The sequence below is a fragment of the Oculina patagonica genome, chromosome 7 (assembly GCF_052425735.1).
Source record: "Oculina patagonica isolate OP01 chromosome 7, crgOcupat, whole genome shotgun sequence".
NCBI lineage: Eukaryota > Metazoa > Cnidaria > Anthozoa > Scleractinia > Oculinidae > Oculina > Oculina patagonica.
The window spans coordinates 189,003-212,276 of record NC_135764.1 but is presented as its reverse complement, the minus strand read 5'-3'; the positions used below and the strand labels follow the sequence as shown (position 1 = coordinate 212,276).

The window sequence follows — 23,274 nt, the reverse complement described above, 5'->3', positions numbered from 1 at the left end:
CGGTATGAGCAGGAGGGCATTTTGCGTGCGCATGCGTCGATATGGGCTAGTGCGCACGACAGAGAAGTTCTGCTATCGATTGTTTACATATTTTTCACAATTTATGGCCTAATTTTCAGCTCAAAATGAAAGGTGTTTTAAGTTTTATTTGCTGTATACGATACTAAGAGTCCTTGCTTTATCTTCTGACAACAACAAGCATACTTTGGTGTCGGCGTGCCGTTTATCTGATCGACTTTGGCTATGTGTATTAAACATTGCGCGTGGACAAAATGGCGACCGAATGTCGAGAACCTAAATACCTTGCCCATGTTTTTAATAGCTAGGAGATCTAAACGGACAAAGCGCTACGGCTACTTAGTATTAAAATATAAAACAGCAGTTTTAACTATACGATGTTATAATCAAGTATCCCGGGTTTGAGCGAATGGTCATGATTTTGTTCAGATTTTTCATAAAACTGCAATTTCATCGTTCTCACGATGCAAAAATCTCAAAATCTAACCTTGATCTCCAGCGTCTACCGATGATATATGGAGCCTGAAGTACTTGAACTATCGTCTAATGCTGCGAAGGTAGCGTTAAAAAATAGTCTATTGTGGTAATTTTAAGCTTTCTTTAACGTACGTTCTCGCTGGTTTATTCTAACAGAGAAACTATCGTTAGTGATTATTTCCTTAAACTTAAGCATTGGTCAAAATAACTTCACATTTCGATGTACCACAATTATTCCGTCGAACAAGAAAAGAATTACTGAGATCGGTCTAAATTTTAAAGTGTTATGGTAATTCTTTGCTGGTAGACTATTTGTTTACATTTTACTATGTTAATTAGTACATTTTTGGCTCCTTTATCAAAATCTAGCCTTGATCACCAGTCAAAAAATAGCATGAAACGAACAAGCGATATATATATTTTTCAGAAACGTTCTAATAACTGCTGCATAAAATGTCTTAAGAAATAATTTTTAACTATAAACAATGTTATTTTCAAATTTTCATTCAACGTTTGTTTCTTTAAGATTGATGTTCGTTCTGTTATAACGACTCGTTTAACTTCTGTGTCGCCTAAATGTGATTTAAAGAACTGCAGTTCTTGTTCCAGGAAACCCTGTTTGCAAGTCGAGGGCAAGTTGGCTTTGCTTTGGAGTCATCAGTGAGCTGTATTATCATGTGCAGAACACCCAAACATGTCTTTCCCCTCAGGGAAAACCCTTTTCTTTGGTGGCCGTCCCTTTAGGAAAAAAATCTCCCGACAAGCTATAATATTGCTCGCACTCTGCCTGTATTACAGAATTGATTTGATGTGAAGTTTTGATCCTAATATATCACACTCCAGCACACGAATAAATGTTTTCCTCTTTTTACGGCCTGTTTGATTTTTGTCGGTGAAGGCTTTCCTACCTGTCCCACATATTTTCCCATTATTTGCAACAACGATCCCGAAGCAGGCCAGAAAATCTGCTTTATAAGAGCCTTGCCACACACAAAACACTTTTTCTCAGCGAAATTTACGTCTATATTAAAATATGTGACGATAAACAGTACAAAAAACAAAGTTTGAATCTTCCGCGCCATTTTTATTCCCAAGATCACGCGGTCTTTGTACAGCGGTTGCACGCATGCGCCCGCAAAATGCCCTCCTGCTCCCGGTATGAAGCAAGACGCTGAGCAGTCTGCTCTACTAGAAGTTTTAATTACTGACCATGCCTGGAAAAAAATTGATGAAACTATCGGTGTCAGCCGAGCTCCGTTGAAAAGAGGTACGGCTACACGTGGACTGGACGGGGTGCTCCAGCGTGTAGCCTGTTCCAGGCGTTCGGTTAGTGCAGGAGCAGCGCAAAAAACGGCAAGCGAAAAATCTCGCCATTTTTTCGCGCTAATTCCATTTTTCGAGCTGCCCTCTAATATGACCCGGCTCCCGCTTCCTTATGCAACAAGGCAAGACCAAATCAGAGAACTTGTGTCGTGAAATATTTCGCTTTTCTTCTCTTAAGCTAGCCTGCATAGCAGGCGTAAAAAGGGGAAGGGGTAGTTACTCAATAGCAGTCCTCAAACACGTTCGCTTCGCACAGTTTTAACAGCCTTTATTTTTGTCCTTTACCTGAATAAAAACCGATAAATTAGTTACCATAATGATCATGGCATTAAGTTTTCACTGAGGAAAGTAATAAAATGATTTAACAAACTACTACCGCAGTTGCTACTTTACAAAAATATCTCAGACATAGTCACATTGCAATCGTCAATCAGTTCTCTCACTGTATCAACAGTCAGATTAAAAATAAACATTTTCCACTTGGTTACTAGTTCAGTGACCCCTGAAATTACATTGCAGTTTATAAATGAGAAAGTTGAAACTAAATTAAATTTCCATAGAACAAATAGACCTCTTCAGCTTCGTTGTTTGTTGTCGCATTTCAGACCTTGTGATGCTACTACCCTTGAGTTGTAATTATTAATCATTTCGACGTGCGAATAAATGCACCACTTTTAGAAGGATAAAGGAGGCTCTCCCAGGGGTTTCAGGGAGCAAGGGAACATGGCCATTGACTTTTTGGGAACAAGGGAACAAAAGGAAAATGAAACTGGGAACATGGGACCAAAGGAATATTTTAAGGAACAAGGTCACCAAAATCGAAGAAATACTAAGGGAACATGGGAACACAAGGAACATTTTGCTGACCTTTGCTGGGACCAAGAGAACATGGACCCCCCTGGAAGACCCTCATAAAGGAATGATTCTCTAGACAATGTCACATGATCTGAAATGGACAATAAACTGACAGTTCCTTTTTTTTGGAGGTTAGTTACAAACGAAGCGAAAGGGGTCTGTTTCATTGAAAAGCTAATTTCCATCTAGAGGTTGCTGGCGAGCGATCAGCAGCGACGTAATTCGCAAATGGAAACCAGATTTAAAAAAAATTAAATGCCGAATAACCTATTCGTTATTTGCTTTTATGATAAAGGTTTCAATGCGCAAGCGTCAAGAAATCACGTGTCTCCAGTGATTTCAGAGAAAGCAGCCTGTACCATTATCAACTATAAATTCAAATTATTTAATCTCGAGAGAGAAATAAAGTTGCTTATTTACTCGTAAGCACTATTGTAAACTAAATTTACAATTGATAAACATTAAACGAACCTTGTTCTCAATAATGCTATACTGGTTTCGATTTATTATTATGATTGTAATACTGACGTACCAATTCTCGAGAAATTATTCAATTTCAAATTATAACAAGCCCTCCAACTAAAATACCTCCTAGTCAAACAACATATGAATTCGAGAGAAAAAACTCTAAAAACAATATACTAAATACAGTCGGGTCTTGTTATAGTGTGGAGTGGACCTGCCTTAACACATTAGATATGTAACGATTAAAAAATTATTACGGAAGCAAATTGTAACCGATTGTTGTACTGAAAATCAATGTTTTGATATTCAGCTCCCGTAAATATTATTTAATAATAACAGTAGTAATAATAATTACAATTATTTCACTGTACAAATAAAAAAGGAACTTGTTATGCTTAAAAACGTCGTTTTCCCGACTTTTTATGAAGTGTTTAATTCTGTGACGTATCATGGTTATGACGTCAAAATCGATAAGTTGCGTGACATGTCATAGCATAAGATACGAGTCAGCGACTTGCGTGAAGTTTCATGGCTCCGTTACAAGTCAGTTACTTGCGTGACGCATCATGTGCAGCCCAGTACTCGCGTGACACTTCATGACTGCGTTACAAGTCAGTAACTTGCGTGACGTATCGTTGCTGCCCTTACAAGTCAGTAACTAGTAACAGTTTATTGCTGGAAGCACTCTGTTCCATGCTGGGTGAGAACAATGGAGAGTCAGACTGTGAAGAAAGAACAAAACACAAAATTAGACCAAGCGAGATCTCTGCAGTAGACTTCTAAGGCAAGAGATAAATGCGAATGCGATACATGAAGGCTGATTCCTGGCATAGAAGCCTCTTGAACAAGTTAGGTTTGACTCGCTTCTGGGGATCAGCCAAGGGTCAATATTAAGATCACGTGTCCACCGACCAGCCGTAGTGTTGTCACGTGACAGATTTCATCCAATAAAACAGCAGCGTTTGATGCAATGCCGTGCATGATTTACTCACCCGATTATCTGTGGCACTGAACAAGTTGTCAATGTGGAGTGGAGCAGGCTTGTTGTTGGACGGTGACCTGGAACCGAGAGATCATAAAATACATACAATCAGAAATCAGGCAAGAAGTTGAACTGTCCATTTTAAAACAAACAAACAGAAAGCAACAAAAACAGAAAGTTGAACAAACTTTTCATCGGTATGTGAGCATTTTACCGCTAAAAAACAGAAAAGGGATGTACTAAATATTCGAAAATATGTAATAATCCCGGGGTAATAATAAAACGTGAACTTACATCTTTGCGAGGTCATTCAGAGAATGAGTTCTGTTTCTCCTGGATGACAATTTATTTTCATTTCTGAAGAAAGGAACAATCATGTGAGTAAATTCTGTTAAACAAAGCGAGACAATCAGCGTGTCTAACTGAATAGTTAGCAAACACACTTACCCTTGTAAGTTATTATCTTCTTGTTTTTGATTAAAAAAGGTACGCAAATCTGGCAGTGAAGTTCGCCTCCTGAATATTTAAAAAGAGGAAAACAAAGAGTTACGTTAAAAGCTATGAAAAACTTAAACAAAGTAGATAAGTACCTGAGACGTAGTAAGAAAACAGAAACTACAAGGACACTAACTTGAGGAAAAAAAATAGCGACAATTTTTCAAGCTGCATCATCCATAAGATAACTCCTTTAACTTTACTAGACTGATGAAAACATTATTTCCCCTTACAACATCAAAACATTATCGAGCAGAAAGCCAACAAGACAATCAGAATATTGCTTTGATCTGCCATCAAGTTCTCATAACAAAACAAAAGAAACGCAGAACAACAGGCTATGAGAACTTCTATTTCAATCACAAACAACAACAAATCGGAAACAAATTCAAACCTTTTGCGCGTTGAGACTTCTTTTCCTCGAAGCAATTTTTCATCTGAAGCAGAGATGCCATCTAGGTACGTAAAACGCTTTTTGTGGTCCCACTTGTTTCTATCATTTGGGATAAACACGTGAAAACTTCGCTGGGCGTCCACAAGATAATTGCCTTGTTTCCCTGAATTATCATCAAGATCTGTTTCCAAGAAATTTGGTGCGTAAGGTGCATTGGGAGGAACCTGGATGTCTGGACGAGCGGGAGTGGGACTCGCAGACTTAACTTTCCCGGATGTTTTCTTGCTCTTTGATTGGACGCGCGTTTTGTCGTTTTTTGGTTGTTGTGTTTTGTTTTCTGGTTCTTTTGAGTTCTTCATCAGATCCATAATTCGAAGATTTCGTTTGGAAGCTCTTCCTGATGTTGGTCTTTCACAAGCTACCGAGATTCCTGAATCAACGTCCGTTTCAGGCAATGAGAAAATGTCAAGTGGAGGTTTCTTGGCTTGGGACGTTTTAGTCATGCCAGCGAATGACTTGTTACGAGCGGCTTTCTTGTCTGTTCTTGGAGAAGCAGACGGAGAAGATGAGGCGCCATCTTTTGCATTGGCGCCTGCACGTGGAGCTCGAACATTAGCAGGAAGCGAAGCTGATCTCGAGGGAATATTCCTAGGTCGATCATCGGGAAGGCCGCCGGAAACGCTCGTTTTCTTCTCAACGCTTTTAATTGGCCCATTTGAAGCTCCGAGTGAGTCCGAAGGCTTGTCGTTCATCTTCGTAAACTCTGACGTAGATGGCATTGACGTAGCACCATCAACTTGTGAGGATGATGCCCGCTCGTCAGGTTTAATATGGCCGTTTGAGTTGGATCTCGGGGGAAGTTCCGTGGTTATCACAGCTCTTCCTGTGAGACTCGTGACTTTCATTGATTCTGCTTTTCTAACTCCTCGACGCGTTCTGGCTCCAGGCCCTTTAAAGAAAAAAAACTGGTTTAGACATTTTGAAACCACATAAAAAGCGTTCAATCATTTCACTGTATAGTCAAATAGCAGCCGTCTCTCAGGATTTTAACACGAGTTAGGAACAAGAAATTTTAAACAAAACATTTTGTATTTTCAGCTGCTACTATGCAGAAAACTAGCTTCAGGTCCGTACAACACAACTTATTACACGACAAATACAGCTGAAAGGGTCAATAACTAAAATCAACCAATCAGAATGCTGTATTGCCAGTCCAATATTTCAAGTATTGGACTGGGTAAGTTTCTACAGCTCCCTTTTTAAATGTTCACTCGTGTGATAAATTTCTTGTCAACCATATGCCTTCAATCTTTTCTGTACGGACCTTACTGCGTTCGATTTGTGCTAATAACACCTAGGGCCGATATTCCCTCGGTGTGGCCCTCGCGTCTGGTTAATAAGACAGATACTGATATTGTCTGTTCTCCTTGGCGGGCTAATTCACGCATGTGCATCGTTTATAACTGCGGGCAGCATTCAAACCGCAAAATGTAATAAATTAAAATACAGTTTTTAAGATGTTTCTAGGCATGGAATTGAATGTTTTAAAATGTCTGAAAAAAATGGTACTTGAATAAATTAATTATCCATATTGTTTTAATTCCGGAATGTTCTGGCTCCATAACTGCATATATTCCTAACGCGTAATTTACAAATATACTGTCCTCTTCAAAATAACTTGTTAAAATTAAAAAATATTCTCTACTATGATAATATTTACTACGTTATGATAGTATGTAATTGATATGTTGGGATAAAAAAACAGAAGTAGGCGAAACAGGACAAATAAAGCTTGAAATACATAAAAAAAACTCAGCACGTTAAAACGGCGCAATTATTTCTTAAGTCCGTTTGATAACTTTAGGTAGCGAAGTCGAAATTATTTTACAGAAACCATAAACAGGATCGTTTCGAATAATCTATGGGCGTATTTACTTGCAATATATTTTTAGCCGTCGCATTTGCCCGTTGAAATTCTTTATTGTTTTCGAGAAAAAAAAAACAGTAAAAAATTTCAACAGGCAAATGCGACGATTATACGCATATGTTGCAAGTAAATCCACCCTATGTCAACTGCTTCGCGGCATCACGATTGGCGTAAATTGTAAAGATGAGCATTCTTTTAAAATTCAACCTTTTCCTACTGAAATCTCATCGCAGTATTTAATTCAAATGGATCTTTGACTAAAAACACTGCACAAGGTTTACCCGTCTTACCCGGCTGCAAATACTAAAGTTCGTTTACTTTATATCTAATACACTGTAAATGGCCATGTCCAACGAAAAGCGAAATATTCAGCAGGGGAAGAATACATGAACATCTTTACAAACCTTTTATGAAGTGTCGAAAAGGGCGCCCGAAATCGACTTTCTTACAAGATGAAACCGTCATGTCTGAGTATTTGATGAAGGGCGGACAAATAATCACGGGTTTTCCGTTTTTTCTTGAAAACAGGATGACAATTAAAATGTCCACTTGTAGTATTTGACTGCGGCCGCCTTGTGTACTAAAAAGAAACGCGCCCCTAATCAAGCTTTTATTTTGCCAAATTTGAATTGACAACATGACATAACGTAAACACCAAAGAACGCTTGGTACGTTCAAGAACCTTCCACGATTCAATTAAAGAAAAATCTATTCTGGCAGATCGACTCTGTTATTACAGACCTACTGCCTATTAAAATCTATAAGATGACGACTACAAACAACATCAAGGTTATATCTACATAGTCCACGGCTCTTCATAACGCAATTCATGTAAAAGTGTATATGTAACACAAAACTAGTTTCTAGTGCTACGCAACAATAATGTAAGGACATTTGAACGCGAAACCCCTGAGGGAAAATATGAATAATTTACAACGCCAAGGAAAATTCTTGAAATATTCAACTCACAGGTAACACTTATGTTTGGAGTGAAGCCACATTTGGGCAGGCTGGTTAAGCCAGCGATGTGTTTTGTTAGAACTAACCTCGTGTTTGACCTAGTCTTGAACAAGTTAATTTATAAACACCACTGAACAGTTTTTAAGACGCTTTCTCATTACTTCTTAAAAGACTCATTACTTCTTAAAAGATTCACTTTCTACACAGGAATCAGAAAAACTCAATCATTGGCTGATAAATTAGCTTAATTTCAACATGTCACTCTAGCTGACAAACTTGAATAGCTAGCCCTTACCTTCAACCTCAAAAACATTTGATGAAAAGTTTCTCCACAACGCGGGCAGAAAATTGTCAACCGTCGCATAAAAAATATAACAAGTTTTCAAAAGCGGAAGAGTTGTCAGATGAATTTGTATAAAACCGGAAAGGCAGTCGCGTCGAAATGAAAACTGTTCAGCCTCAAAAGTTATTATTTACTTGAAAGTTGTTACTTGACAAAAAAACTAAAATGCTTGAAAATACAGCTTCACACAGCGGGACATCTTTAAATTAGACTTGCTAAACAATGTTTTTGTCTACTACACAATGAACTGTCTGAAAGAATTAGTACATGGAATAACTTAAAACCACAGGTTACAAGGGCTTGATACGCATGTTATATCCTTGACTTAATCTTTATCACAGCATTAAATTTTCTTGAAGTAATATCAGCTATATCACCAGTGAACAGTATTTCTTACTGTTTAAGACCGTAATCTCAAACTTCTGAACTAAATTTGACAGAAGTTACTATTTTTCTAATTTGTTCAGTTCTAACCTGCACCCATCCTCCTGTGAGGTTTCCTATAGTTTCTTTTGTGATGTTCCATCATTTCAAACCGTTACTTAAAAGCTTCATTCTTTTTAAGGGTTGTGTTTAAGACACTGTACTCTCAGTGCCTTTCTCAAACCAGGTGTATAAATGGGTACCGGCGAATTTATGTATGACAATGTATGCTGGGGTGTTACCCTGCAATGGACTAGCATCCCATCCAGGGGAGAGTAGAAATACTCTCACTTGCTTAATGCTACGAAAACCGGGATAACCTCCGACTTGATGGGCCTCTACTGGCCCGAACGCAGACTTAACTTTACCTACGTACGTCTGTTGCTCTTATATTGTGTTGCAACAGGGCCGGGGAAACACATATTGTACATTACACACACGAGATAGACATGTATCCTGCACTTGATTTATTTTACGTTGATCTGCTTACCGAAATACAATGGCGGTTTAAGAATCCTGAGCTGATCAATGGTGTTTTGATGTTTATCTCCATCATCATACTCCACATAGTACTTGCCATGCTCAATGCCAATCACTTTACCTGACAGCTTGGCGGGAAGACTCGGCCAATGAGCAATTACTCGACTCCCTGGAGAAAATAGCGACAATTCACGTTAGTAATGACTGCTAAGTAGCTGGCTTTCAGCCTCCAGGAGGCAAGGTTTGTATTCCCTTGCAGAGGTCTGGTAGTGGAGCCAAAAAACTGACAACAAACATTGCGCGAGGCTGAAGATGACTTCCGCTCGGGTTCTTCAAGTTGAAACTTCAGTCACCAACAACAGTTCTTTTCAGAACAACACTTGCCCATACCAGACGATCACATTATACAACCTACTAATACTCCTGGGTTCAAACAAATTGCTATAGTACAGAGTTCGTTAGGTTGCTAAAAAAAAAAAAGAGGGGGGGGCGGTAATGCCCGCTCCCAGAAATTATTTGAGTCGATTTAGAAGTAAGACTGTACCCTTTCAAACAGACTTGCTTCACTCAGATAGCAAATTTCCTTCAGTTTGGTACTGAGCAATAAAACTTTCTTCTCAGGCACAGCATCGCCTTAACAGGCCTGAGAGGAAACTTTCTGTTGGGAAAATGGAGAGGAACAACCCGGATGGCGGAAAACCTGCTCGCAGACCACGCTTTGATCACAGTTTCAATCTTGCGTTCCACTCGTCCACACTTGTAACGCATCTTGTTTTAACTGTTACTTTGCATCTCTAACTCACTAGCCGGATAACATGGTTTAAGCGCTCTTACCAACTTCCAAGTCGCTAATCTCTGGCACTTGATCAAACACAACACACTCAGTGTCATTCCTGTCATGCGCAATAGTGTCTCCATTATCAAACTTGATGTGTAACATTTCACCCAATCCAGTCACCACTCCTTTGTAAAAGTCGCCATTCAACGCCTTACCCCACACCCGAGAACCAACGCGAATAAAACCTACAACAAAACAGAATTCTCTTATATTTCCGGAGTTCAGCATACAACCTGTCTTGGCTATCTAAGATGCGAAATCAAGAGAAAAAAACTTCAAGTTGTGTGAAAGACAGGTTCTTCAAAGATGTATTGCGTCTAAAAGCTGCATAAAAATGTTTCCTGCTGCCTCAAGACTTGCCTTGGGGAGTGAGTAATCTCACAATAGAAATCTTATAAGGCAGGATACTACTTCAACAGCACCGTTCGATTGTCATTGCCTGTTGTTATTGGAAAATTTAGCATTATTTTGTACCCAATACAATTTCTCTATCGATCGCAAAGTTCAACTTGAGATGCTTAAAATACCCGCAGCGTGTAGCTTTTATTGCAATAAATGATGTGGATACGAGACCGGACAAAATCTTGTCTTGCGTAACAATTTAATTGTAATTGCAAAATGTACCGCATGAATAAAGCATGCCTCAAGCTGTCTTGCAAACTAAAAGACTTTTTTCGATGACAAATTGCCAAAAAGACGCGCGCATTCAGCACAAAGAAGAAAAGATCCCTACGTAAATGAATTTTTTTTTACGCCTGTTTTGGTGATGAGGCTTAACCTCTATACCTGAAACAGCGTGTGTTTTTTCCTCCAAGTTGTTCTTTTCAGGAGTATTACATGAACTGGGCATCAGAAAAACCGAAACTGTCTTCAACTGGCGACAAAATGATTCGATAGTTGTTTGTTGCTCCATGTACTCTTACGTTTTAAACTGTCTCAAAAACCTAGACGCAAGATCACTTTTTGAAAATCCGCTGCTGGTGCGTTAAAAATGAATGCATTTTAGTCCATTTCAAAGACGTTAGGTTGCATAGTAACTCAACAGCATGCAAAGAATTGTCTTGGCTTAGCACTGTTTAGCAGATTGAATAGGTGCCAATTTAATGATAGAACCAGCGGAATTATGAAACTGTAAAAACTTTCAAAGAGCAACTACAAAGTGCAAACAAAACATATAATGAATCCGTGAAATATTGCTTAAAGTTTGTCTCGATAGACGTTTGCTTCAATTCTTTAAGAATCTAGCATATATTGGCAAGAGGGCAATGATTTACCTGCTGGCGGTCTCTTTATTGCTGCCGCAGCTCAATTTAAATTGTAACCGAATGTTTCGTGTAAGTTTCTAAGAAGATTTTACACGTGTCGCATTTTTCCTTGGTGACGATTAAGAAGGCAGATATGATAAATATCAACCACAACCAGAAGCCACTACATATTAAGTGATCTGTTTGTTTTTAAAATCAAATGGACTTGAATTCACGTGAAGATGTTGACGCGATCAATGAACAAATGTACTTAAGCTGTTGAAGTAAAATTTCAAGAAATTATTGGTGCTAAATGTAAAATGGCAATGCTAATGGAATACTGAACATTTTGATGGGAAGACAAACAAATATTGTTTGATTAATCTGAAATAATAACAACATCAACGAAGCAATTGCTAGTTTGTCTCCCAGCTTATCGATTACTAAATTGTGTTTGAGGCAATTTCACAGCCATGTAAGTCTGGCATGATTCTTAGAAACAATACTATGATAATTTATGGCTACTAACAGCTTAAAAAACAGCCTGACTGAGCTCGCTAGTGACGCAGCTTACAAGTTTTATCCCTCAGCTGTACAGGGTGTAACTAACTTTTAACAAAAAAAGCGACTTGGACGGGTTAGCAGTAACTTACCGACTGTGGGTCTTCTTGAGAATCGTTCGCTTGTTGCCCTGAAAGAGAAATTCATGTAAATAAGTTGAATTTTTAACAAGCCTTAGTAATATGGACAAACATCTTGTTATCCACCTGTTAAAACACTACTGCACCTTAACACCTTTTCTATTAAAAACAACAGGCTTTTCACACCTTTCCGCACGCTGCCTCAAACAATGGCGCTCAATTAGCACAAGTTTAGAAACTTTTCGACTGTTAACAAAAAATAGAAACAACACAGTCGTGTCGTAAAAGGCGTCAAGCGCCTTACCTAGGAACAACACGACCTTAAAAAGGGCAATTACTGGCTCAAGGAAAGCAAAAAACAAAAACAGCCACAGCATCTAATGTTAGAAGAAGACCGAGAAGGATTAAGTACTATTTTACAACAACTGACTGAGCCCGCAATGTCGTTGTGCTATTTGTAAATTGGACATTGGCAGTAACGTACTCTCTGGAGCCTTTGAAAGGGACACTGCCACAAGGATTTTACACAATGTAATGCTTTTCGGCAAAAAGTACTGAAATTGGCGAACAGTTCCCTTCGTACTCGAAATGCACCTACATGTAGTACATCAAGATGGAGATATAATTGTTGTTGAAGGAAGAAGGGAGCCATAATCATTTCTAGGTGTTTTTCCAGTCCACAATGACAAAACTTTTTCAAGTTGAGATCTAAAGTTCCTGATGACATCACAATAATATCACTTGTATATCGATTCAGTACGCTTGTATGGTGATTTTAAATAAAATTGAAGCACTATTCGTAGTTTCTATTATCTTCAGGCTCTTTACTTTTTAAAATAAAAATGTGACAGTGTCCTTTGAAGAACATTTACCAAAAAAGCACTTGTTTCACTTCGACTAAATATTTCACTCTGCCAGTGTTACTTTAAGTGACGGCTATTTGAATGCGCCACTTTCAGTCTTGAATTTCACACAAGTCCGTTTGATAAAAGCAAAGAAACTTTCCCCAGTCCTCGATACAAGTTTAAAGCAATATAACAAGACGAAACTGGCGCGGCGCTAATTTAAGCTGCTCCTTAAGGTTACCTCTGGATCTTGAGGGATTTCCTGGCGCTCATTCTTGCATCTCTTTGCGCTTGGACTTCTGTTCTTCCGCTGTAAAACAACACAAACAACTTGTCAGCCATTTCCTCTTTCTCTAACTATCTGTTGAACCTATCAACATGCAACGTCCATCCTGGGGCAAAATTAACTAACCGCCGTGAAGAGGTTAGCGTTAAAAGTGTTTGTATTAGTGGTTACAGTGTTTTTAAAAAAGGTGGCCGTTAAATGGAGATTTAAATAAAGCACTGGCCAAACGGTAACGCAAGTGGATGCAAGTAGTCGCAAGTTCAACTTGCGTACAGACTAGCGTTGGGTGGCCAAACGGAGACGCAAGTTTAGTCGCAGGTGCATACAAGTTTGCAAAAAGTCATTTAAAATACTACGAGGTTAAGGGTAAAGTGAATGAATGGGTGAATGGCTGGGAAGAAAAATACCCTATCGTCGGGAAAGAAGTGGCTTTAGGTGGAGATTCGATTGAACGGACAATTATACGTTAGTACAAATACTGTAACGCTAATACAAACACTGTAACGCTATTGCAAAAGCTGTAACGCTAATTACAGACGCTGTGACGCTAATAAAAACACTGTAACGCTAGTACAAACACTACAACGCTTATGCAAACACTGTTACGCTTATGCACTTATTAACACTGTAAAGCTAGTACAAACACGGCTACAATGCTACAAACACTGTAACGCTAATACAAACAATGCAACTATTTTACACACAAATAACAAACGTCAGTGCAAATCTAGCACAAACCTGAATCTGTAACGAGAGCCAAACCTCAAGAAACTCGCTGTTCTTGTTGGCTTGCTGGTTGGTTTCACAAGTCTGTGGCGAAGGTCAAACAGATTGTTAGGTTCGTTTTAAAAAGCACGGCAAAATCGAATTAATTAATCATTTACCAGCACAAGTCAACGACCTCTAACTCTCAGCTTCACCTGTATCTATTTACCCATTATTAGGTTTCAGTTTTCTGTAAGAATAGAATAAGAAGCGAAATATCCACTTGGTAGAGTTATAAATGGAAGATATAATAACACACACGACTACTCTTAGTGTGTAGATAATAACTCCCGCTTTCTGTAACAATCAATCAGCAACCTTAAAACTACAGACAAAGCACAAATCCCTGCTTAGAAACAGTTGTTTTTATCAGTTCTTTACAGACATTCTTTCATAGTTCTTAGTAATATATCTTAGCAACAACAGATGATGGGTCTTTTACAGCCATGGAACATCTTAAATCTGATTTCAAGTTCATAACTCTTAAGGAATAGTTTGTTTATCTTCAAACTTTTGATTTTTTTCTAATTTAGTGAGCTACAGTAGAACCCCGGTAACTCGAACTCGGATAACTTGAACAACCCTGCTAACTCAAACGAACTTCCATTTCCCTTGGACTTGACTCCCACTTTTCAGTCATTTTTACTCGGTTAACTCGAACTCGGATAACTTGAAAACCCCGCTAACTTGAACTAAATTTCGTTTCCCTTGAACAAAATTTGGGTCAAATTTACCCCGAAAACTCGAATTCCGGTTCTTGCAACTTGCCCATTGATTAGAGCAACGAACAGATCAAGTATTTGACAGCCATTTTACACTCTTATCATTAGAATGTATGGTCATGTTAGAGTTTCTGACTAGATAAGTTCAATTTGCACGGTACCATATACTGAAGTGCTGAAAAATCAGTTAACTATCAATTATTAACTTGGCAAGTTAAATATTCAATCGACCCTGATAACTCGAAACCCCGCTAACTCGAACTGTTTTTCGTTTCCCTTCAGAGTTCAAGTTACCGGGGTTCTACTGTATTTAATTTGAAGGAAAACTTAAAACAATGCAAAAGAATACAACTCAGACATACCATGTAGCACAAAATTTTGTGGGAGTTTAATTTGGCGATTTTTTGGTTGCTTTGCGAGATCAAACTTTTGTGACTGAAAGACTGTTTTCTGCCAAGGCAATTTTCAACAAGCCCTGTACAGTCAAAATTATCTCATTTTAGTTAAAAGTACTACGTCTGCTTTTTGATACACACAATAAATTTACAGGTAAAACAAGTTATTCCTTTGCGTTTGGGTATTCGTCTTTTTCAGAGTCAAGAAATATTTGGCGTTTGTTTACATTTTTTTTTTTCCGGTAAGAGGAGGGGGGCATCGTAAAAAAAGTAATATTCCACTGAGTAAATTGGAATTGTGTCCAAGAATGTATTAAAGTTGTCACAAAGAACAAACAGCTATTACCTGAAGAATGTGTGGTGTTCAATTGCACTCTTCCAAAGGTGCTTAGCATCATGGGAGCTAGGACAGGTGTATGTAAAGCTTTCTGTGTGTCTTCGATCCTGTGAGAAAATAGGTCCGCAAAGCGTGCATGGAGTTAGGAAATAGTGTGTAAATAGCGAAAACTCCACTTCAGTATTCGTGTTAATTGCAATAAATTACAGCTGGTATAAATAAAAAATAACCCTGCTTTTGATAAATATATGATGAGAAAGAAAACCAACCCTGCCCTTCAAGGCCATGTTAGACGAAATGTTATCTTTCTATGTATTCTAACTTGTGAATAAGAAGCGTGTCTTTTGTCAAAAACTGCTTGAGAAGTAGCCTACATAGCAAGAGTTCCTGCATAAATTTTGGGCATGCAAAAATTCAGATGAGGGCAAAAAGAATAGTCCTGTTTTTATTCATTATTATTATTTTCCCCTTACCCCAACTTTTCCATTACCAAAATGTGAAAAACTCTTTATCTGTACAAGAGCATTTGCTATGCAGGCTACCTGAGAAGGGAACTTTTTTATTATGCTCTTTTTGTGACTTTTTATTTAGTCACTGTCACAGTTATAAACTTGGGTTTCACCAAATTGTAAACTTTTCCAACACAATTTTTACAAACTCATACCTCTTGGAAGTCCAAAAGAAACCTGCTTTTCTTAAATGATATTTTGGTTATCTTGTGCCTAAAGGATTGAGAACAAATAGAACATTTTAGCTTAATCTTATCATACACCATGTTTCAACTAATACCGCTATTTTCTCAAGTGTACTTGTAGTGTTTTTATTTCCGCACTTACCAAGCAAAAAGGTTTCTTTTCTCCTTGTCTTTGACAAACAGAACACCACGAGGAGTCAGACCTAGCTGACACTCCACTTTATTTTCTCCCTGAAAAGAATGTCGATTGTAAGATTGATAAGCATATGTACAGCCGAACCCCTATTAAGTGGCTACCCTTGGGGAAATGGTAAGTGGCCACTTAATAGAAGTTAGCTGCTTTTCGTGCAAACACTTTATGAAGGTGCTCCAATCAAATTTTGTATAATTATTAAAATATGGTTTTTATTCTAAAAAAGTATATTTTGATTTTCTATACAAGATATTTCAATCTTTAGAAGATACCAGTAACTCTCTCCTACATATTGTAATCATGCAGTGGTGCCTGGCAGATAGCTTACCATAACAGAATGGAGGTCAATGCCATAAAAATCCATGTTCTTCACAGTCTTGAGAAAGTTAACCTCACACTCAGCTGGGTTTAAGCCACTACAATCAGAATTATCAAATGCCTGTTAGATCAACTTCAAAAATAACACGTGACAAACTATTATATAAAAGGCTCAACTTGGCTTAAAATTAGCTTTTTGTTGTGAACATCTCAGTAAGACATACTGTAACTTGACAAAAGTTGAGTAGAGTTTCAGGTGTAACACTTGACTTACATAAGAGCTCTGTGTTTCTTCCATATTTCTTTTTCCAGCTCTTTGGTCTAAAATAAGAAAAGAAAAATTAAAAAGTAAGTCAGATGCAGACCTTGTCAATCGACTGTTTCATTAAATAAATAAAATTCAACAATTTCAGTGTACATACCTGATTAGGAATAAACTTGAATTCTGTTATGTATTCTGTTGAGTGTTCATGGAGTTCAGGATCAAAATCTCCAAGGTGAGCTGCATGGGAGAGCATCAATAAACACATCAAATACATGTCACCAATCAACATTCCTTAGACTACAATATGTAATATCTAACACTCTACAAGCAGGGATGTCAACCTAAAAAAAAATTGAATCTTGTAGATTGCCAATTTTGTGTTAAGGTAACTCTTTTCAACCCCCCCAAAAATGGATTAAAATATTAGAGCTTTGCCGATTCAACCTAAAAAAACATGTTGAATAAACAATTTCTCCCTTGGCCTCAAAATTGACCAAGTTTGGACAAAATACACTGGAAAACATGTATTTCAAATAGTTTCCTCTGTTAATCTTTTTTTAATTAATTTACGTTTATGACTTCTATGTGAACCTGGTCATGTATTACATGCTCATTAATTATCACTTTTCAAACTCATTGGGCGGGCCCCCCAAAAACCCCCCGGACCAACAGATCACGATCAATAAAGGAAATCATTACCCTAACAGTGGTTTGGATATCTGACCTAACTTAGCATTTAGATTTTTATAATTATTTTTCTCTGTTTTCTCTGAAGTTTCATTTCAGATGAGGAAAATATTTCAAACACTTGTGAGAGCGCTTCACCACACTTCCAAACACTTCAAACTTCCTCCAAAATACAGAGCTGAAAATTGTATTTCAACTCTCTTCTCAGTGTTTGGAAATGCAATTAAACACTGTTTTAAGTATGTGATATATAACATCCAACATCTCAAGGCTCTAATAAGCACCATTCTATAAATTATTTTCTTAGTGATGGGTCATTCAGTACCGTATATTTACATTTATGCATTTGCATATTTTGTTGTCATAATTACTTCATAATCTGGTTCCTTGGCAACTTACATTGCAAACTGTACCCAGTTAAGTCCACACCAATCTTAAGTGGAACTTCAAGCCTGGAAAAAAATATGTCACATAACTTTTATCATACTTTGCTTAGCTTGTATTTGAACAATAGTAAGAGCATTTATGCTAGTTTTGAGAACATCAAATTTCCAAGACAAAAACACTCTATCATTTATTCTTCACCACTAAATTTTCTTCCGCAAGCCCATTTAAAAACAAGCATCTTGAATTATTTTTACTTACTTTCCTTTGGATATATCTTGCTTGATTTGAAGAAAGAAATGATATCTACAAAGTACAAAGTCAACAATTAATTAATAAAAAGTATGTTCTACATGTTATAATATAATATAAATTATAACCTTTTTCAACACATCCAATGTAAACATTAAAAGGAGAATCAAAAAATGAAAATTAAAACAAAATGTGCAGTTCTAGGAAATATCCATAAGTACCCACTTCAAGGAGGGTCATCTAAAATTCCAAGAGGAAGGGGGTTTAAAGAGCTTACTGATTTAAAAGTGAATAAAAAGTTTTTAAAGGTAACTGTGAAGCAAAACAAATTTCCAGTGTGATTGGAGGATCAGACCAAAGAAACCTTCCATGGAAATCATGGAAGGAGTATGGATATTTTCTGGCAATAATTATTTCAGGTAAAAAAGCTTTAAAAATGCAATTGATGACCAGTTTAAAGGTTTATGCACCTCCTTGTTGTGTTTACTAGCATTGTGCAATGATGCAAGGTACATTTTCTCAACTTAATAATCAATTATGCTAAAAATTGACATTTACTTTTACCTGGTAAGTTCTTCAGTCAGGTCTTGTGGTTCAGCAGCATAGAACCTTACTCTGAAGTGCAATGTAAAAGGTGGACCAACTGAAAACACAAATTCATTAAAATTATAAAATTTTATCATAGACTACAGTTTAGTTACCGGTAGTCACTAGCAATAAAGAACATTAAAAACTGTCAAGTAACTTACTAACATGGTGATTATGATTACATACTGTAAAATTCCAGTAAATAAGCTTTGGGCATACATTAGCTCAAAGTACTCTTTTTTGGTGGGGGAGCTCATTTTGGGGGCAGACCGACAAGGGGAGGGGAATTTATTATCAGGATTTTATGAAAATGCAAAAAACTGTGCAATAAACAACTACCACAACATTAACTATACTCAATAAAAGTTTTGTTATTTTTAACTGGTTCTAACTGGAAAACACGGGAGGTAAAACCTGTAAGGTATAATTTCTTACTTCTGACTTGTTTTTTGATTTTCTTCAGAGGATTTAACCAGTGCTGCAGGAAAAAAAACAACAACATTTGTTTGCATTTGTAAATATATTGTGATTAAAACAATGCAAAATACATGAATATTACTTTAAGTACTCTAAATCCTTGTCCACCCCTTCAATAAGGACCCCGGTCGTAAGGAGCAGTAAGCAGGTACGTATTAGAACTTCAAACACACACCTAGTGCTGTCACTCCATTTTACTGAGAAATATTAACTCCCTACACTATGTCCATGAAAACTGCTACTTTGTTTCAACTTAATTCATGAGGATTTCATATCTCTTTTTGAACATTGACTTTCTCTCCCCTTGTGCACTACATTATTTTTACAAGTTCTGAAAAAGCATTCCATACCGAAACTTGATGTGTGTCCATAAACTGAAGACCAAAGTAGTCTTTTTCAACCAAATCCAGGTTCTTAAAAACAAGATCAAGGAGTTCTTGTCCTTTGGCCTTTTTCTGGTGAAATTCAAGAAAGATATTTTTAATCATTTTCTGCAACAATAAGAAACAGCAAAGTCATTGATTTAACAATGATTCTACCCATCAACTGCTAGAAAACTTTACATCTACATGGTCTGATGTCCTAATTGGATATGTTAACATGTTTAAAAATTATTTGAGGAAAAGAGAATGAGATGCTAATTTTCATATATCAGTTTCACAGATCAGGTGGGTGTTAAGTCGAGAAAATATGGTACATCGTTAAATTAAAGGATATTTTACTGACCGATGATTTGTCTGACTTATGTTAATTTCCCAGAACGCTCAAAGGTCTAATTTCAGCTGCCTCGTGAAAAATCTGCAGACATGTATCAAGATTTATATCAATTAACCCTTTTGGAAGTTATTTACCAGTTATTCAACCTAATTTCAAAAACTCAATTTAACGAGTGAGATCAACTGGGCTCAGTTATCAAACACAGTGAAACAAAAATAAAGAGCAACTGTTTGGCAATGTTCAATCTCCATACTCTCATTTCTATACCACATTCAGTTTTAATCAAATACAACCTATAATTATTGTTGACCACTGCTGACCAACCTGGATCAAACATTGCTGGCAATTTTTGTAAGTGCGAAACTGTGTTTGTGGATTACCAAATCCATTTCATCTGATTAATCAAATTGTCAACAGAATCAATCTTTAAACTCATTTGTAGCTCATCTGTAGCTCAGCTCGGAAAAAATTGATACCCTGTTTATACTTCCTTTTTTCTACCGTGCTAAACTGCGTTAAATCATGTTTTGGTGTGGGTAAAAGGCTAAACACCTTGGCCAGTGTACGCAATTCTGCCTTAGTGCGCATGCTACTGTTTCGTTTAAACGTCGATCACATATGAGTCACGCATCTTTTTGCCTTTTTCCCAGAAGACTAGAAAAGGGTGAAGGTATATGGTTCTTATTCAGATGGAAGCAGTGATGGCTTGTACCTCCCCTATTTACGGCAGGTTCAGCATGGCTAATTGTTTACACTACACAATTTGTCCGAGCCGGGCTATATTTTCAGGAACACATACCAATTTTATCCGTGCTCAGACTACGTACCTCGTGACTAGGTCCGCGCACACGTAAAACTTTGGTTTGGCACGGGTAAGGCAAAGTCGTTTACAGTCAACTCTCTCTTAACGGACACCTCTATAAGACGGACACCTCCATAAGACGGACACCTGGTTATGGTCCCTGTCGTTTTTCAGTCATTTTACTGTAAGAAAACTCTCTGTAAGACGGACACCTCTCTAAGACGGACAACGGACACTATGAAACCGCCAACGGACACGCACAAAAAGTTATTTTTAAGTGAATAATACTTCAAAACTTGTTATCGACATATAGCATAGTAGGTCAGCGCCTTTAGAATACCAAAATACCGCTAAAACGCATTACTTCTTTTCTTAAACTTGTATATGGGCACCAAAATTTCAGTTTTCTACTTACAGTATTAGCGTTTGTTATTAACAAACTAGTTGAATTTCTGATATTATTTTAGTTCCACTTTATAGGTTTTGCTAACGTAAGCGACTAAAAACAGACGTGCACTCGTTGTGCATAGCCGTTTAGCTTCATCGTCTCAAAATTTCTGGTGTCACGTTACCTCGACTCTCTATAAGGTGGACACCTCTCTAAGACGGACAGTTGGGGCCGGTCCCGACGGTGTCCGTCTTAGAGAGAGGTGACTGTACACAACAAAATTTATCTGTGCCGAACCATTTTTTCGGTATGCATGCCATTTTTACCCGAGCCGTGCCAAAAATTTTGTCGTGTAAATGGGCCTTTACACTTTTGTGTTCTTCTATTACTTTAAACAGTAAATGCCGTACAATATTAAGAATCAGACAAATTCCCAGAGTGTCAATGCTGTGGTGTGAATGTGAATAAATTATATTTGTAAAATGCTATTTTGCAAGGTTTCTAGACCATCACAATTGTCAGACTTCAATATTTTAATTGTAATTAAAAATAGGATATCATTATCATTATCAGTTATTTCACTATTATTGTTATTATTATCTATTAATATTTCATTTTTCAGATTTCAAAATTACAGTATATATTAAAACTGAGTGCTGACAAAACAATCCCAGAAAGAGAGAAACAACTTTATTTTTAATGAAGTTATCTGGGTTTAATACTCAATACCCACAACATTAAAAGAAGAATATACTTCTTGTATTGCTTTTGTTTTAGTGACTGCAGACATTATTTACATTTTTGACTCCTTGATGTTTCAGGAAATATGAGAAATTAGCCTATTACTTCAAGATATAATATAACAGGAAGCATTATTATGAATTGTTTTGATGACAATACACAGAATTAGAACTGTGTCTCCTCACTCATGTCACGAGAACATGGAACCCTTGTTCAGCATATATATACATGCACACGATTTGCAGAAACTCAGAGGTTATGCTAACAGAAAGGCCCACTAATGGAATTAATAACAAGTTATTGACAATTGTTTACAAATAAAAGGAAACAAAAACAAAATAACTGTGATTCTTGGATCGTTATCTTCGATGTTATTGGATTTTCTTTGTAAAAAAGCGTTCAATTGTAATGAACTGCAAATTGTCTGTCACCAAAACATACATATTACTGGCCGATAGATGTCGTTTGTGAAATGTACAAGGCTAAACTTTGAGGCACATAATTGTAATTGATAAATGGTTTAATCAGCAACAATAAGAAATCAAAGGCAACAACAGTCGCAACAGACGGGTTTGGACTTAACTAGGGAGTTTAGTTTCGACTAAGCGTATAAAGCTTAAATTCATATGAAAGAAATTTCCGCCGGAACGCCCCACATGGAAGTCTATTCTAAAAGTTAAAGGTTAAGCTTGCTCGCGCTCCATCGATTGTTCTTTTGCTATTGTCCTGGTAAAAACGACTAATTACACAAAAACTGTTTTCAAAACACAATAGATGATGTGTTCACGATCATCTGCTGAAATAAACATTAAACATACTGAAATGGATGCATGCGGATTCTTGAAGTGTCTTACAGCTAATAAAATACATTACTTTCGAAAACATTAAGATTTTATCTCATCAAAACAGATCCGAAAAACTCACAAAGCGTCTTCTGTTAATTGTCTGACTTCTTCAAATATTAGCTTTGCTAGAACATTCCTTTACGAGCTAAACCATGCATGCAGAACCTGTGAAACGTTATTTCAAGGAGGAAATTGAGCATACTCTGTGTTAAAATCATAAGAAAACAAACCATTTTAGTAACAGGATAAAACATCGTCCTAGAAACGCCACAATTCTCGCGTTCGTGTTCTTGTGAGATGTTATTAAATTGAAATTAAGATAAAACTTACGTGTAAATTGAATGAGAGGTCGCTGCCATCGAGCAAAACGATGACATAGTCCAAGGCATGTTTGTCTTTCTTCTCTTCTTTGTCCTTCCCAAATCGCCTGCGGAATCTTCTGCTCAATCTGTACATGATGGAAAACCGTCAACGAACTTGTTTCCTTTTTAGTTAATAAAACACGGCTTCCGAACCGGCCACTTCAAAATAAAACCGTCGATTTCACTTCATCTTTATTTCTGGATGGACGTAATTTGTGCATTTGTTGCATTCCATTGATTCCAACTGCATGAGCCCGCGAGATTGCCAGCTCGTAGAGGAATCGGTTCCGATCGCTTCTAGTCGGAATTGTTCGGAGGATCTTCGGAGGGTTGTCGACCCGTACCA

The 23,274-nt window shown here is 37.2% G+C and overlaps 1 protein-coding gene across 2 annotated transcripts; it reads right to left on the bottom strand.

Moving 5' to 3' along the window:
* Positions 1–2,069: 2,069 nt before the first annotated feature.
* On the bottom strand, positions 2,070–23,155 carry LOC144660783 (uncharacterized). 2 transcript variants are annotated; one of them, XR_013572158.1, is made up of 23 exons: positions 22,897–23,155; positions 19,424–19,528; positions 19,032–19,074; positions 18,573–18,651; positions 18,018–18,062; positions 17,772–17,824; positions 16,843–16,922; positions 16,695–16,741; positions 16,431–16,518; positions 16,052–16,140; positions 15,880–15,937; positions 15,225–15,322; positions 13,735–13,806; positions 12,952–13,020; positions 11,878–11,915; positions 9,977–10,165; positions 9,153–9,311; positions 5,010–5,958; positions 4,568–4,636; positions 4,415–4,477; positions 4,131–4,197; positions 3,094–3,860; positions 2,070–2,868 (listed from the first exon to the last, which is right to left on the bottom strand). XR_013572158.1 is itself a non-coding variant. In XM_078521510.1 (22 exons), exons 1-22 carry the CDS (start codon positions 23,020–23,022, stop codon positions 3,783–3,785), a joined length of 2,664 nt encoding a protein of 887 aa, XP_078377636.1. In that variant the 5' UTR covers positions 23,023–23,155; the 3' UTR covers positions 2,070–3,782. The 2 variants fall into 2 exon arrangements, 1 of the variants encoding a protein (XP_078377636.1); XM_078521510.1 differs by having other exon boundaries at positions 2,070–3,860.
* Positions 23,156–23,274: the final 119 nt, after the last annotated feature.

Coding starts and splice junctions, on each gene's coding strand:
- LOC144660783 (XM_078521510.1), bottom strand. CDS start 23,022: ATGTACAGATTGAGCAGAAGATTCCGCAGGCGATTTGGGAAGGACAAA. Junction 17,825..18,017: donor CAAGATATATCCAAAGGAAA/GTAAGTAAAAAT, acceptor ATTTTTTTCCAG/GCTTGAAGTTCCACTTAAGA. Junction 4,198..4,414: donor CTGAATGACCTCGCAAAGAT/GTAAGTTCACGT, acceptor TCTCGGTTCCAG/GTCACCGTCCAACAACAAGC.